This window comes from Mchenga conophoros, linkage group LG19 (genome assembly GCF_057382185.1).
Source record: "Mchenga conophoros isolate Kocher_MC1m ecotype Shallow Benthic linkage group LG19, M_conophoros_male_GT1.1, whole genome shotgun sequence".
Classification (NCBI taxonomy): domain Eukaryota; kingdom Metazoa; phylum Chordata; class Actinopteri; order Cichliformes; family Cichlidae; genus Mchenga; species Mchenga conophoros.
In genome coordinates this window covers 26225324-26241499 of record NC_140544.1, presented here as the reverse complement: position 1 = coordinate 26241499, position 16176 = coordinate 26225324, and the positions used below count along the sequence as shown (strand labels likewise).

General features: G+C 39.3%; 2 protein-coding genes across 2 annotated transcripts; both read right to left on the bottom strand.

Annotated features, from left to right (window-relative positions):
• Window positions 1-2: 2 nt before the first annotated feature.
• Window positions 3-3974, bottom strand: tmem234 (transmembrane protein 234). Its single transcript, XM_085257496.1, has 5 exons — window positions 3736-3974; window positions 3383-3534; window positions 3221-3287; window positions 2327-2419; window positions 3-856 (listed from the first exon to the last, which is right to left on the bottom strand). Exons 1-5 carry the CDS (start codon window positions 3746-3748, stop codon window positions 741-743), a joined length of 441 nt encoding a protein of 146 aa, XP_085113622.1. The 5' UTR covers window positions 3749-3974; the 3' UTR covers window positions 3-740.
• Window positions 3975-4160: 186 nt separating this feature from the next.
• On the bottom strand, window positions 4161-15676 carry ncmap (non-compact myelin associated protein). The gene is made up of 4 exons (XM_085257495.1): window positions 15373-15676; window positions 6511-6617; window positions 5792-5876; window positions 4161-5233 (listed from the first exon to the last, which is right to left on the bottom strand). The coding sequence occupies exons 2-4, from the start codon at window positions 6602-6604 to the stop codon at window positions 4954-4956; spliced, it is 459 nt and encodes a 152-aa protein (XP_085113621.1). The 5' UTR covers window positions 6605-6617; window positions 15373-15676; the 3' UTR covers window positions 4161-4953.
• Between the last annotated feature and the right edge of the window lie 500 nt (window positions 15677-16176).

The window sequence follows — 16176 nt, the reverse complement described above, 5'->3', positions numbered from 1 at the left end:
TGTTGGGGAACAGTAGTGTTGCCAAGAATTTATTGATTAAATATCAGCAACAACACAGGAACAGAGCACAATATTAACAGTCATCTGTACAGTGTCTTGTATCAATTAAATGTGACAATAAACATATATATTACTGTACATGTGACCAATTTCTGAACTCTTTACACAGTTAAAGTCTTTTTCTTTCAAAAGTAGTTTGGAAAATAAAAGCAGTATATTACGAGTAAACAGTAAAAGGAAAGGCGAAAGATGAAAATTTTATCCTCAAGCTATACAACAACATTGTCCCCTCCTGCCTTGCTCTTACTCTACAGCAGGCTAAAGGCAGCCACCACAAACTGTCCCCATTAAACCAGAAGCTGACATCTACCCCGGGCTTATTTATATGTGGTCTCTGCAGGATCTATGCAGATGCCAGTCAGCTGCGGAGCATTTAAAAGTAAAAGTTAACAACCACCGCTTTTCTATGCGAGCGTCATAAATCGAGTCAAGCTCTGTGGTGAACTCTCCATGAACCCGCTTCCCCCCCTCAACATGGTGTGAGAGTTTTCTGGACAGGCCTTTTGAAGCTTGAGTTTGTTTAGACACAATTCTCCCATCAGCATCGCCGCTCTCAGGAGCTGCTCTCTGAATCTAAATCGTCTTCTTCAGTCCTGCTCCAGCTTCATTGCCCGTCTTTCCATTTACGGCGAAGGATTTATTTGAAGGCGCAGAGGAATTGGCTTAAATCCTGATCTCCTTCAGTACACGGGTTGGGTCAAATTCTGATTCCCAGTATCTCTGTCAATATCATCAATGGAGCTTATAATACACAGAGTGATGCCAGCCATGGTGAGGAACATTCCTACGACAGCCTCTGCAGACAGATGTGTGGGCAAGGATATCAAGATAGTTAAAGTTAAAAAAAATGTATTTATTAATTAGGTACGGTCATGGTACAAAGAAATGTCACCCTCTTTCAGTTCAGTTAGCACAACTTCAGATGAACAACAACATATTAAACTGTGTCATTATTAATTAAACAAAAACTAAACCAAAATACAGACGAAGTGTGTAAAAAATTAAGTACAACTCATTATTCAATAGCTTGCAGAACAATTTTTAACAGCAATAACTTGAAGTAATCGTTTTCTGTATGACTCAATCTGTCACATCATTCTGGCCCAATCACCTTTACAATGTTGCTTCAGTTCATTGAGGTTAGCGGGGATTTGTTTAAGCACAGCATTTCAGGTTGACGTCTGGACTTTGACTGGGTCATTGAAACACCTCTATTCTTTTCTTTTGCAGCGATTCTGTTGTAGCTGTGGTGTTGCAAGGGTTAGGATCAAGTCACGCTTTAGCTGTCAGACACACATGTAGCCTCTCATTTGACTAGAACACCTTGGCTTACGGATGCTGACACAGTGACTGCAAGGTGCAGTTACTGGTCCTGTGGATGCAGAACAAGTCCAAATCATCACCCCGCCATCACTGTGCTGACTGTTGGTATGAGGTGTCTGTGCTGATTCGCCGTGTTTGATTTTTGCCAAATGTGACTCTGTGCATTATCACCAAACATTTCTATTTTGGTCTCGTCACTCCAAAGGACATTGTTCCAGGAGATTTGCGGTTTGTTCAGCTGCAGCTTTGCAAACCACAGCTCTGCTGCCATGTTCTTTTTAGAAAGCTGAGGCTTTGACCTGGTAACCCTTCGAAACAAGCCATACTTGTTCAGTCTTTTTCTAACTGAACTGTCATAAACTTTAACATTTAACATGCTAACGGAGGCTTGTAGAGTCTGAGATGTAGCTCTTGGTTTTCTTTTTTTCAAGTTTGTCTGAGAATTGCACAATCTGACCTTGGGATTAATTTCCTGGCATGTCCACTCTCTGGAAGTATGGTAATTGACCTAAATGCTTTTCCACCGAATAATGACATCTGTAATCTACTAATCTGGCTCCTAAATACCCTATTAATTCCTGTAGAAGAAGTAAGGTTGTATTTAGCGTTTCACATAATCCTTCTTCATTTGGCTTAGTTTACGTTACATAAATAATGACAGCGTGTAATATGCTATGTTCTTTAGTACAACCGATACTGTATTTACTTAATTTGAAGAACTGCAAAGCATCAGATGATTTTTATTGCTTCCTGATATGTAAAACCTTTGAATTAGAGAGTGGTTAATTTTCTTTTTAATCATGACTCTAAACAGCTTAAAGTCTGACTTTCAAAATCAGCATCTGAATCTTTCCTTTTCTAGATAAATACCACCGGTTGTGTGACTGGCCTCATTATTTTAAAAAAAGCAAACAAATGTAGTGTTATCACATGAGTGACTTACGTTTGCCTCCAATCTCTTCCCCCAGAAACTTGCCAGTTAGCAGAGTGCAAAGGAGGGTGAGGGAGTTGGCTACAGGAACAGCAAATGATAACTCTGGATGAGAAGAAAGGTTTTTAAAAAAAATGAATTTCTAGTCTACAAAGAAGGCATACAGTGACAGTCTGTGTCAAGTAAAGCAATAAAAGTAATTTCTCAAACATCTTCCATTAAGTATGATGATTTTCTGCTTGTAGTGTTTAAAAGAAATTACATTTAACATTTATCCAGTAAGCCATGTGAAAAACTAATCTACGGTGGCTTATTGGCATTTGATACAGGAAATTCTGGTATGATCTGATATGAAGTAAATATAGGGCCAGTAATACTGATACTAAACCAATACCGATACTTTTAGCCTATACATATAGCTTATATAGGTATATCAGTGTGTCATGATTCATGGGATGAATCATCATTTGAAATTTTGAACACATTTTAATGACCATTAAAACTTTGTGATTTACTGTGATTTTGACTACTTTTCAAAATAATAACACTTATAACTTAAACACTTATAAGGTTTTCATGCATTCAGAAACAGTTTTTTTTGTTTTTTGGAGACCTGGAATGTAAATGTACCTGGCTCAACTTCTGTTGTTTAATTATGCTGTAGGCTATAAATAAACAGACAGAGAGTCAACACAAAAAGGTTCAGCCATTCTTCATAGCGCATGTTTGAGATATATTTCCAAAAAAACCCAAAACCCCAAAACACTTTATTTAACACAGAAACAAAATATCGATCGGATACAATACCACCGCTGGTATCGATACACTCAATATTTGGCCCGATCCGCACACCTCTATTGGTAAGTTCTCATTAGTGTTTCAGGCTACACTTGTGCTAGGTCTCACCTGTGGTTGAAAGTGTGTAATAGTAGACCACTGAACCACTCTGGTTTAACAGAAATGGGACCAGGTACTGTAGAGCAACACAAGGGAGAGGGAGCAACTGAGCCAGTTACAGTAACATACAGTCTACCTTAAAATGCGCGAATCTGCTGTCTCAAAACCTACCTTGATGTTAAGAAAGAGAAACCTGAGCTCCGCCAGCAGCTGTGCCACTTTGCTGGTTTTTGTCACATTTTCTATCCCCTCGGTGCCTCTCTTTAGGAAAGGGTTGGTGCAGCCCCACAGCACTGACACCAACAGGAGACTCAGCAGCTCGACTGCAACACATTAAAACGAGCTTACTTCCTTAGCATAGGTAGTAAGATGCTAACTACTCCTGGCTTAGCTTTGCGTTGTTAATTCTGGTGAGGAGGTGGAAACTTGCAAATATACATTTAAATGAAAATACAGACGAAATCTTCAAATTCTTGACAACTAATATGATTTTTAAGGGAAACAATAGATTATGGCCAACTCACCTACGGTCACCATCGTCCTGGTTGTCAACAGTCGCTATAAGTCGCGTTCAAGATTGTTTTCAGTTGTTAGCGAACATTATTCAAACGAATAAATTCATAGTGCAAGAATTTAAAGTGCAAATCCTTAAACTTGTCCAAGAAATGTGCAAAAATAAATTGGTGAGGACTGTTTCTCTCATTTGCAGCTTCTGGTCGTTGGAGTTTGCGAACAGTTCTTGCCCTCTTGAACGCAGCTTTGAGGCTTTCCAGTCATTACTTTTCCAGAGACTACCAGCAGAGGGCGCAGGGACTCACTCTTCCGCTTCCAAATATTATTTGTACTACTACTACTATTATTATTCTCTGTGCTAATTACTTCATTGTAATAAACAGACAATCCACTACTACAAATATTAGTTTTTATTTTCACTTCATTTCATTTAGTGAACATCTACAAACAATACAAATACATGGACCAAAGAGAATAAAGTGCAAAAATACTTTAATGTCAAATTAAAAATGATTCACATCAGGAAGCAAGGCTGACAAGCTGTTTCACATAGGTCTCTTCATTCTGCGTGGTAACAAAGAAAGAAAGAAAGAAAGAAAGAAAGAAAGAAAGAAAGAAGGACGTAATGATATTTTTGAGATTTTTGTGAATGTGTGACTGCTCACAAGTACAGAATGATGTAAAGTTAATAGAGCTCAAAATAAATCTGGAACATTAACACATTTTCTCAGTCATAAAGGGTGTCCATTACACAACTACAAAAAGAGTTATCATTTTCCATGCCTTCAATTAGATGAATTCTACGTTTACTCAAAAACCTCTTGAAAACATAAATTTGCATCGCTGGACCAGCATTATCCAGCCATAAGCCCATAGCTGTCCACACTACACATTACTTCATTACTTCATTAGCAGTAATGCAACATCAGCAAAGAGCACAAACAGCAATGACTATTCTCTGAACACTGAGTTTAGCCAAAGTTCTTCAGGAAATTTCCGTATTCAGATCCTTCATTTCCCTTGTGTCTCTTTCCAGTGCTGCTTTGATCATCTTTGAATTGTACACCCAAAAGACCTCATGATATCCTTGTAGTCTCTACCAGTGGCCCAGTTGTTGGAGATTTAACAGTGACAAGGTCACAGATTGAGTTTCCACAGCATTCAGTCAGCACAATATGTAACAACACATCAGTCAGTGCCTGTTTTGAGACTAAACCGCAGTCTTGGTGCTATGTGTTTTCTATTGATGGATTTTCATGTATGGTGACCACGGTGGACCCGCTGTTGGTGCTGAACTGCTCAACTTGATTCCCCTCCGCACTGGTGAGCTCTGCTCTGGGCAGCCGGAAGCTGCTCTCTGAGGCTGGGTTTGAGTTGGTGATGCTCCCTGACACAGAGCTGATTCCCACGGGCGTCAGCGGAAAGTTGCTTTGAACTGTAGATTGGGACATCTTCGGACGAGGTTTTGAACTTCTACTGGTTCCCAGGAGTCTGGATTCACGTGTCCGCCTGAACAAAAAACAAACAAAGACATTGGGAAGACAAATTTATAGATTTTTCTTTTAAATTTGTGATTCCTGTAATAATTCCATAATAATAGCAGTTTTTTACTTGGCTTTTGTCTTTTTACTGTAGTAGCTATATGAATAAAATAAAAATCTCATTTACATTACATATATTAGATTGTCAAAGGGTCATAAGTCCCTCTCATGTGTCTTTATTGAAGTTAAACAATCTAAGAAGGGAATGCCCCTGTGTGGTTCTAGCTACCGGTTGCAAATCAGATATATAGATAGATGTGACCTGTACGTCAGGTTGTGCCACTTTATAGGGAAAAAGTCCCTCGTCAAAATGTCAGGGAACCACAGGCAGAGAATAAATAAGAATCTGATACAGAAGATGGTATTATGGTATCTCTCAAACGGAACGTGATAAAAAAAAAGCAAGATGAAAAGCTGAAGCAGCTCTCTAGTCTTCCACGAAGTGAACAGAAATAGCAACATTGCTTTACAGCTTGAAACATTCGGTATGCAGGAATCGCCTTGTGTCCGAGGAATGTCGTCTCACCTGTTGTACGTCTTCAGGATGATGAGTAAAATGGCGAGAATGATAATAATGCCAATGACAATGACAGCAATCATAGCGCCAGAACCTGAGAGACACAGAAGAAAGGAAAGATGAGCAATGAACTCTCTGACAGTTGGTTTATGGCAAATGGTAAATGGCCTGCATTTGTATAGCGCTTTTCTAGTCCATAGGACCCCAAAGCGCTTTACACTACATTCAGTCATTCACCCATTCACACACACATTCACACACTGGCGATAGCAAGCTACATTGTAGCCACAGCTGCCCTGGGGCACACTGACAGAGGCGAGGCTGCCGGACACAGGCGCCACCGGACCCTCTGACCACCACCAGTTTATGAGCTACGCCGTCTTATACACATTCCGCCTTCTTGTGATGGTCCAACTTATTTTGTGTGTCCTCCAGAAATAATGACTTGTGACCTAGCAACCATATCACTAAAAGGTAAACAGACGACGGTAAATATTTTCTACCAAATACCTGTCTGCCAAGCCCATAAGAAATGTGCAGATTAGACTTTATGACGCAGTGGGTTTTTATTTCTGAGGACTGGCTCTTCTGATTATTTCTTATCTAACTCAAAGCACTATCATGGTGTCTACAAAAAAACCAAACCTTGCTGACAAGGATGTGTTTCACTGATGTCTGGTTCAAGACGACGCTGCAGTTTGGAGCTCACACACAGATGATGTTCTTACTTTGAATGAGTATTTGTTCTTTGGACTTGGTGATAGCGGTTGTGTTCGAAGTTACGGTAGTGTTGGTCACTGGTGAGACGGTTGAAGCTTGCATCTTCAGGAATAACCTGCCAAGAACAAAAAGTATCACGTCAGCCACAGACTGAAACAGCACTACATTCATTCGAGAGAAATATTATAAGGTTTAAACCGTTTCTGCAATAGATTTATAAAACATCTAGAAAATAAGAGGAATGTAGAAGAACAGATGGGGAATAAAAATAGCAGATGGATCGCTCAGTGGAGGGAAAGTTGGTAATGACTGAATGTTTTATGGCATCCACAAGAATGGCAAACCTCACCAGAACAGTACAATAAAAAGTACGAGTGAATAGCAAGATTTGTGGTACCAGAAGATTCTAGCAATCATAAAGCTTTTCTGTTCAGTTTTATTTATATATATTCACAACAGCCGTCCCCTATTGAAGGCTATGAGTAAGCACCTGGCGAAACTGGGAAAGAAAAACTCCCTTATAACTGGATGAAACCTCTGGCAGAACCAGATCTGGGGGTAAGGGGAAGATAAGACAGCAAAATACACACCTTTTTTTCCGTTTTTAAAATCTTTGATGTATTTCACGACGCAGTCTACAGAAGCAGTCAAAGCAGAAAATATGTTGCCAGCCACATAACTCGTCTCTGACGAGATTTCTCACACAAACAAATGATATTAAACTGACTGACAGGATGTGATTGTTGGGTTCTCATGCTTCTAATTGACTGGCTGGTAATGCCAGGCTTTGTCATGTCTGCCAGAGCCTTTGTTGTTTCAGGGATGTATATTCATCAGGCAGTCAGAACAAAGCTGAAAAAACAGAGCACAAATATGACCCAGTACTGCGTTCCTGTATTCCTGCCCTACAGTTCTCATTTTGGGGTACTTAACATTTATTTATTTCATATACCCTGCACCTCCTTTGCATAAACACCTCCTTACGTTATCACATTTTGTAACATTTTGACGTTTTTAAGCACAAGGGGAGCAAATGTGGGCAGCGGTCCGCCATTTCACATTTTAGGAATGTTTACCAACGCAAAAGTGCAAATCATCATCTTCAGTAGATAATATAATTACAAGATTCAGAACATCCAGAGAAACAAGGACAAAAACCAGCAGAGAATGGCCAGGATTGTGGTATCTCAGGTGACACTGCACTAATCCTCTGAGGCCTAAGTCATCATTAGAGATGACTTCAACCAAAATCCCAAACCTCTGCGCCCTCTCCTTCCTTTCCTCCTAACTATATTCTATAAATGATCCTGTTCATTCATATCAACCTTCCCTCCCCCCTTTCCCTTTATCCTCTTTCCACTCCTTTTTAAAAAAGTTCCCTTTTATGTTGTTTTCTTTTTTCTTAAACCCTAAATCCCACCTTTTCATCTCTTCTTCCTCCTTCCACTGGACTAACCTCAGCATTACCCCTTCTTCATTTCCTTCATTTCCTGAAGCCTAACCTTCCCCTCCTCTTCTTGTGTCTTTTCCTCCATTTCCAAAAATCAAATCTTCCCTTACTTCCTATTAATTCCCTTTTACTAAATTTTGTCCTCCTTCGCTCCCTTTTCCTTTCCTATCCTCAGTTATATTAATTAGGGGATAATGATTAATTATCCCATTCCCTGACTTTGACCTTTCCCTTCAATTTTTCAATTTTTCCCGTTAGCTTTTTTAGTATATTCAACTATTTTTTCATCATTCCCTTCTCTCATCAATCAGGGAACAAAGAAAATAATCTTCCCAACTGACACACATCAAAATCCATTTTCAGTATTTCCATAAAAATCAGTCTTTCCCTTCTCCAAAATGTTGGGTTAGGGTTATCTTTAATGACTTAGACCTCACTTAAAATGGACTGAAGTGAGGTGGAAAACTATGTTGTGGTGTGAGGAATCACATCCTTGGCACTAAAGAGAACAAGGACTGTTACAGAAGCCGGATGCTTTCATGGTGATAAGGTGACATTAGTCAACATCTGTGAAGACACCAGTAATGCTAAATGAGATCTACTTTTAACATAACCTGCCAATCAGATAGATGACACTTCTTTTCTTATTTCAGCAGGACAAATCCATTTTTCACATTTTCCGCATACATAAAGCAGCATGGCATTGTGGTAAAAGAGCGCGGCGCTAAGATGAACTGTCTGCAATCTAGACCTGTCAGCTTACATAAACACTTGGCATATAATAAATCAAAATTACCACAATGGAGGCTCTGTACTTATAAGCAGGTAACATTTTAGATAAAGCAAGAATGGGGAAACATTTTACGTTCCAAGCACAGCATTTGCTTTTCTAGTTTCAGCTGTTAAACGTGGTGGTAATCCTGCCCCATTCCTAACGTTTTCAAAACTCAAAGTTCCCGTAGTCAGATTCAAAATAAACATGAATAAATTTTTAACTGAAAAAACACATTCTCTTTTACAACATATGAGTATAATAGTGCTTACTAAAGTCTTCAAGTTACAGTGCTTAACAAACTTATTAGCTCACCACACGATGCCAAATATTGGCTAAAGTAACAGTATTGGTAATTACCAAAATAAATGCTTATGTAATGGTCAAACCCCCACTATGTGCAAACTGTTTTATCAAAATGAAGTTCCTGATGCTAAAATTTAATTCGTTTATTCCTACAAACGAGGTTCTAGAAATGAAAAGGTATAGATTAGCGATCTCTCAGCCATGACTCCTAGAGTCACCCTCAGATATTATTTTACTGCAAGTCGACAATCAGGGCTCCTGTGTGATTTCGTTATTGTACTCAGAACACTGTGATCGCAATCTAATCTACTTTTTTGCAAGCATGTCACGAAGAGATCCTCTGTCAAGTGGGAGGATCCCAGAAACTCCAGGAAACAATCAGATCACAGCTGTAGGTCAGGGCTGTCCCTGTCACTGATCTCTCCCCTGACACTGATAAGGACAGCGACACCATCTCGCAACCAAAGCAAACTTGACACGAACAAACTTTTTAACTTCCATAAAATGGATTTCCATATAGATTTCCATAAAGACATCCTCTAAATATCACTTCTACTTTTGTTTCCACTTGTAGCACGCTGGCGTCATCACTGGACTTCCTCATCCTCTTTTCACGCAGTGCAACGTAAACCAAAGGATACACAGTGAGCTCAGTGAATCATCCAAGCGTGACTCAATGAGGCGGTGATTAAGTGGAAGATTTAATGTGCCGACATTACGATAGCATTTATTGTTTTATGTAAAGCACTTTGCCCAAGGCTTTTAAATGTGCTCTATAAATAAAGATTGTTGTTGTTGTTGTTGTTGTTGTGTGTGTGTGTGTGTGTGTGTGTGTGTGTGTGTGTGTGTGTGTGTGTGTGTGTGTGTGTGGTTTTGTATCTTATAATGAGTTGACATTTTTTGACCTAATCACTTCCACCACTCATTAACTAATCTTAAAATTACCAGGCTGAAATCACAGAACTATTTCGATTTCTTTAACAGGAGCGTGTTTGCCAGCACAGCGGCACAATCAGAGCAGGTGGCACAAGCGGATAAAAATTTGCATCAGCTATAAAAAGCTGAAAATCTTGGCACACAGAAGATCATCCCACGCAGACATCCTGACACATATCATATCAATTATAGTCACAGTAAAGTATGGAAAATATCACCCCAGCACTGCGTATACACTGGACATGTCATTTCTGATTCATTCTTTTACCTACTTTACAGAGATTATGAGATTTTAGATTATTGTTTCCCCCATGAAGTGTATGGATAAGTGCAGTCTTTTGTGCTCAGTCTTAAACATCATGCTCGAGTTTACATTTCACCTACAAGCCACTGTGCACATCCTGGAAGCATTGCACAAGGTCTTTTTACAGACCATATAGTGTATGCGAAACCTCAAGGACACAAATGCACAGACACTTAAAGTCACAAATACCAAAAATTGGTCAGGGCTTAAACTGTGATTTTATTGTTTTCACTGCAGTAAAATCAGAACTGTAGTCATACTCTGAGAATAGAGTAACGAAACTTGTACTCGATACGTGTGTGTGTACTTTACGTCTTATCCACCGGGCAAATATTGCATAAATGACTCTCCAGGTGTTGACATACTATTAGGCAAAGAGATTAATAATGGCATACATCATGTCAGCTGTTTGCTGTGTTGACAGCTTCTGATAAGTGGCTAACTAATCGTCTGATGTGTAAGGTCAGTTACACCATTGCTTTGGAAACAGTAGGGAATACACTATGGGGATGACGTGGTTATGTAACCAGTTGAGTCATTTTTGTTCCTATAGGCAAAAAGTTCAAATGAATGTGTGTGTTTAAAAAGTACCTTATTGATAGCTATAGTATTTTTCTTTACAGTACTGTATTTTCAATGGTTAGTTTTAAACTATATCTTCCTTTGAAGTATTATTACTGTATTTGTTCATTTATTGGCCCACTGTGTAAAAAGAATAGTGTACATTTTCCAGATGGTGGCAAATAACACAATTACAGTTCTTTTCTTTAAAGTACTTGTGCTGTATTTTTAGCTTCTAATCCTTTATTATGTCTTCATTAGTTCTTTGCCATTAGTTGTTTACAGCAAATTAACAGAACGTGACGGAATAACAGGTCTGGATTCATTTACTGGAAAAAAAAAAAAAATTAATATGGTTAACTGGCTTAAATGGGAAGAAGCTAGGTGTACTAATTAAATAAATTTGTTAAAAGTGCCTTTATCATAGCTGAGTCTTTGGTGATTATAGAATAAGTTACCATGAGAGAAAGAACAAGCTCTTTCTTTAAGGTTCAAATGTAGAGCTACGGGTATTTGTTGTGCTACAAAGCTGCCTTGTCTGCAGAGGCAATCAAAAATGTGCTGTCGAAAAAAATGGCTTCACCAGCGCAGCAGGATGTGTACCAGCTTTTATCAAAAAGAGGTGATCGGATTAAGCAAAGATAGATCACATTTATTGTCCCAGGATGGAGATTTAATGTCATCTTTTGTACAGTTGAAACATAATCTGTCCATTTTCGTAACTCCTTATCCAGTCAAAGGCTGTTTTGAGACTGGAGCCCAAAGCAGCTGTCATAGGTTACACCCTGGGACAGCTCCCCAATAGCTGTACTGTAATTTTAAACTAAACGTTTCACTCCTTAACCACCCTCTTTACTTGGCGTTTTCATGGTACAGAGGCATCTCTTTACATAGCTGCACATGCTTGTGATTCAGTAGCCAGTGGGTGTGACGCCTCTCACGGAATAGGTGTGTTGACAGACGTAAGTAATACATCACAGGAGCTGCAGTTTAGATTTAGGATGGGTGCTATGTGGCAGAGGTTGGGAGAGCCCTCAGCCAAGGAAAAACACCTAATGTTAACACACCTTGACTAATTCACGTGCAGACATCGTCATCCTATACCCACTCCTTTACTTCGGCTGAACTGCCCAGAAGACAAAACTCGAGTTTGATGGCAAATGAATCATGGCGCCGTTTCCCTGAGTAGAACAAATTGCAAAAGATATGTTATCCTAAGCCATTTACCATGATTGAACGCTTGTGATAAAAGATAATGACCTCATTTAATTGTCCAAGTGTATTTTTATGTGCATAATATCTCTTTTCTGGCTTGATTTTGATTGTAAATCTTAGAGAATATGCTCTCTTCAGGGTTAGTTAAATAACATATAACAGGTGCCAGCAGATGGATTTTTGGCTTGAACCCGGATCGTTTTTTATTTACAGTAAACATTTTAAAGCAACACCGGTCCTTTCATAGCTTGGTCACTGGCTACCACATTCCTGGTGTACAAACCAAACAGTGTAATCAGCTGATCAAGTTAGCTACATATTGGAAATGCCATAAGCCATAAACATACATCCTTTATTGTCAAGATAACAAAGGGGAAATCAGTCAAGCTAATTCAAACACGAGTGGCAGTAAAGGCCGGTGGCTTGGCCAGGATTCTGCAGGATGGAGGAAAAAAAAACACTTCAACTTCACAGATTTAAACCCAAGATCCAACCGAATGCATAAAGTTTATGATCTGTTGCACCATTGTCAATATACTTTATATGTTTTTATAAGTGTCAGTTTTCAGCATTTCATTTTTATGATGTAATACTGAAAAGTAAAAATGATGCAGCCATTGTTTATTGACTTTTCAGTAATACATTTCTGCCTGCTCAGCTATGATGTAAAATATGTGATAACACTGTTTCTAAAGCAGCCCAAGTATGTTTTCCTTCATCATGTTCCTGCATTGGGACACAATGAACAACATATTTGTCAGTAGTAGCTGTGATATTGCCAATCTATATACTATATTGGCTGAGCTCTAAATACTTAATTCACTTATCCACGTTAACTCGTTTTATGTTTATTGCAAACCCCAGAGCGTGGAAAATCTGTTTTTCCCCCCACAGGGAAACTATATTACAGTTAATATACACAAGCAGGATAATCTTTTAAAAGACATAGGACATAAGTAGCAAGAGACCCTCTCATCTTTTTTTACTCTGGTTTCTTAAAAGTAAAGGAATCTGAAACTAAATCTCAACAGACCACTGATTCTGACGTCAGCATCCGTGTCCTCGTCGGTCAATCTTCTCCGTTCTGTAATAAGAGTTTGTTTGCTGTTCCACAAACTGCAGCTATTCACTAACACTGCAAATTCAATATCCTTTCTTCCACCCTGAGTAAACAAGCCGGTTATTGGTCTGTCCAGAAAGTGGACTCGTTGCAGAACGGGAACAATTTAGTTTCCTTTTTTTTAATATTATTTTTTTATGAGGGAATGAACAGACAAAGCTGTTGACTCGTTCCACCTCTGCAGATGCTCACCCAGACGTTAAAAACAACGCAGTCTCCCGCACGACCCATGTTCACAAGTACATTCAAAGTACAATCTTCAAACGGCTGTCGGAGCCAATATTTGAGCAGTCACTTTGAAGCAAGCTAACAAGACATAGATGGCCCCGATTGTTTCCTTAGAAAAGCGGACATGTGGCCTAAAGTCACAGCAGAGAGCTCGCCTGGATCATCTCTGATGTAAACCTCTCATATCTTTGGTTATTCAGATGTCACACCAAATAGGGATTTTACTGTGACTTTTATTGAGCCCAGTCAGTGAGCACAGAAATTTGCAACAGAGAACAGTTGCTGTTATTCATGTAAAGCTGAAGTGATCGTACCATGAAAGTAAAGGTGTGAATGCCGGAGATAACTGCAGGACACTTGTTAAGTCATTGGACAGACCCCAAAGACGATAAAAATGTAGATCCATGTGTGGATAAATTTGAAAGCCAAATTCCAAACAAGCTCAGATAATTTGGTATTTGTAGTGAGAATCACACTAAACTGGTTTCAGATGGAGGCAATAAATCCTTCAGCAATGAGTCTACGATAAGTTTGCACAACAGCTCCTTAGCGTGAAGAGTATTCTACACAGCCATGAAAAGCATGACAAATGAAGTGTGTGAGGGGATTAACAAGCCATCTCTCAAGTGTGAACTTAAAAAAAAAAGCATTTAAGCCCAATGAAATACCCAAATATGGATTGTAAGTTGCACAGACTGAATGCTGAACTCAGTGTCTCTTTTTTTTCTTTGTTTTTGCTTGTTTACAAATGTGAAAGCTGCAAAAAATAGCCAATCACTTGAAGGAGTGTTAAAGCATCATTCACACATTCTCTGGGAGTATTTACACTAATTAGGAACACATTTTCTAATTAAAATCTGTCAGTCAGAATTATTATCAGGAGACAAACCTACACAAACTGTCTGAGATGAAGTGCTGATTACTCATTCAAGATTCCTCAGAAATATTACGATCTAATAATAGGATGAATAATTTTCCTAAATGACTAAGATGCTGCTGCTCAGAATAGAGTTTAACGTTGTATAACACACTTTTCCTTCTAACTGGATACACGACATAGAATTAATCCATCATTGCCATGATGAAAATCCCATCGTTTCTAATTGGTCTGTAATAGATTTCTATATAAGTTCATTTTCTGTCACAGTGTTGCTTTGCTGGTAAGTGCGGTGTGACTTGCTAATGCTGTATTAACAAAGCACATTATAAGACAATGCTCATCAAAGTTAAATGTGACAACACAAGAAAGTCCATACAATTGAAGTTAGCCTACTGAGCCACAGAGTTCATTTGTGAATACGTCATTTTAATTTCATTTTAACCTCTTTTATACTTCAATCATAGGATCACAATCTTCTAATTAAACAAAGAAAATCACAGAAGGCAAAATAAAATCAAACCACATCACATTGAATAACTTGAATAACAGGAAACATTTCGAGCAATGTTTCAACGTGATTAAAACTTGAATATCTGTTTTAGCTGGGTAGATTTACACAGGCATTAAACACTTAGAAGAAGCTTAATGTGTGAAGATGACAAATCTTAAATCAATAAACCGTCATCATGTGAATCGGTACAGCAGGACTACACAACGTGCGATCACATTTACCTGCAATTATAGTGCCAGCTGATGGGAAGATAAGGGCAGCTGCTCCATCAAACAGTCACTTATCAATAGGTGATATGCAGCCTGATACTAATGAGAGGTCAAAATGACTCTTTTTTTAAATTCCAATTCAAACTTGTCCACTTCTTTAGCACTAAAAGCAGATTTCTATACATGAGAGATCTTTGGTATGTGAGCTGTTTTTTTGTCCCCTCACCTGAGAATCACCTATGTTCTCGTTATGTCTGAGAGAACCCCCGCTCCAGAACAGGAAACAGTCAACAGGAAAGGGAGTTCTTACTCTTTGAGTTTACATCAAAACAAAAAAAATTATCTGCCAAGAAAACCGCAGCGGTTAGTGTGACCTACCCGATCACCTTCTCTTTGATTTCAGCCCAAGCCTTCTCCGGATGGGAGCCTGAGCAGTGCAAGAGCCCCCTCCCTCAGCTGACTGAGGGGGGCATAGTCCAGAATCGCAGCAGGCCTGGGGAGGGAGACACCAGGGAGTCGAAGAGCCGGGTGAGCAACTCCAGGAGGGGAGAATAAATCCCAAATGCAGCTAAAGTGGTGGCGGCACAGGTACAAGCATACAGGTCAGATGTACTGAGAGAGCGTGAGAGTTCAGAAACAATCACGGATATCTGTGAGTGTGTGAGAGAGAGAGAGAGTGTGTGTGTGTGGTTTCTCTGTGAATCACAGTGTTTATGTGAAGAAGGGGAGGAGAGTGTGGAGGAGGAGGAGGCTCCACGTTGCTTCTCGCTGAAAGTAATAATGTCAGGCAACTGGTTTTTCAGGTCCCTCCGCCCGTCCCTTAGGCGTGCTGGAGCTGCTGATCAAAAAGCAAGAATCCTCTCCAAAGCTGCCAGCTCTCCCCATGACCACCGCTTCTCAAAATCAGTCTCCAGTGGGCGTCTCAGGACACTTTGTCCACATAGCCAGCATATAGTGGACACATTTCTATTCCTCCAGTTAAGATTTATGTCTTAACTGGTAGGTCATTTGAAACTGTCACTTCCTCTCCTTTACAGAACAAATGGCCCTACTCGTGTGTACTCGTGTGAGTATTGGCAAAGTTTGTCGTTTCAGTTTTATCAGATACGCATTCATCTCTGGTCAAACACATTTCATGTATGTAGTTAAAAATTGACAATGTGCCTGTTCAAAGGGTATTGG

Coding starts and splice junctions, on each gene's coding strand:
- tmem234 (XM_085257496.1), bottom strand. Junction 3,288..3,382: donor TTCTCTTTCTTAACATCAAG/GTAGGTTTTGAG, acceptor GTTGCTCTACAG/TACCTGGTCCCATTTCTGTT. Junction 2,420..3,220: donor TTACACACTTTCAACCACAG/GTGAGACCTAGC, acceptor CTTCTCATCCAG/AGTTATCATTTGCTGTTCCT.
- ncmap (XM_085257495.1), bottom strand. CDS start 6,604: ATGCAAGCTTCAACCGTCTCACCAGTGACCAACACTACCGTAACTTCG. Junction 5,877..6,510: donor AGAACAAATACTCATTCAAA/GTAAGAACATCA, acceptor TGTGTCTCTCAG/GTTCTGGCGCTATGATTGCT. Junction 5,234..5,791: donor ATCCTGAAGACGTACAACAG/GTGAGACGACAT, acceptor TTTTTTGTTCAG/GCGGACACGTGAATCCAGAC.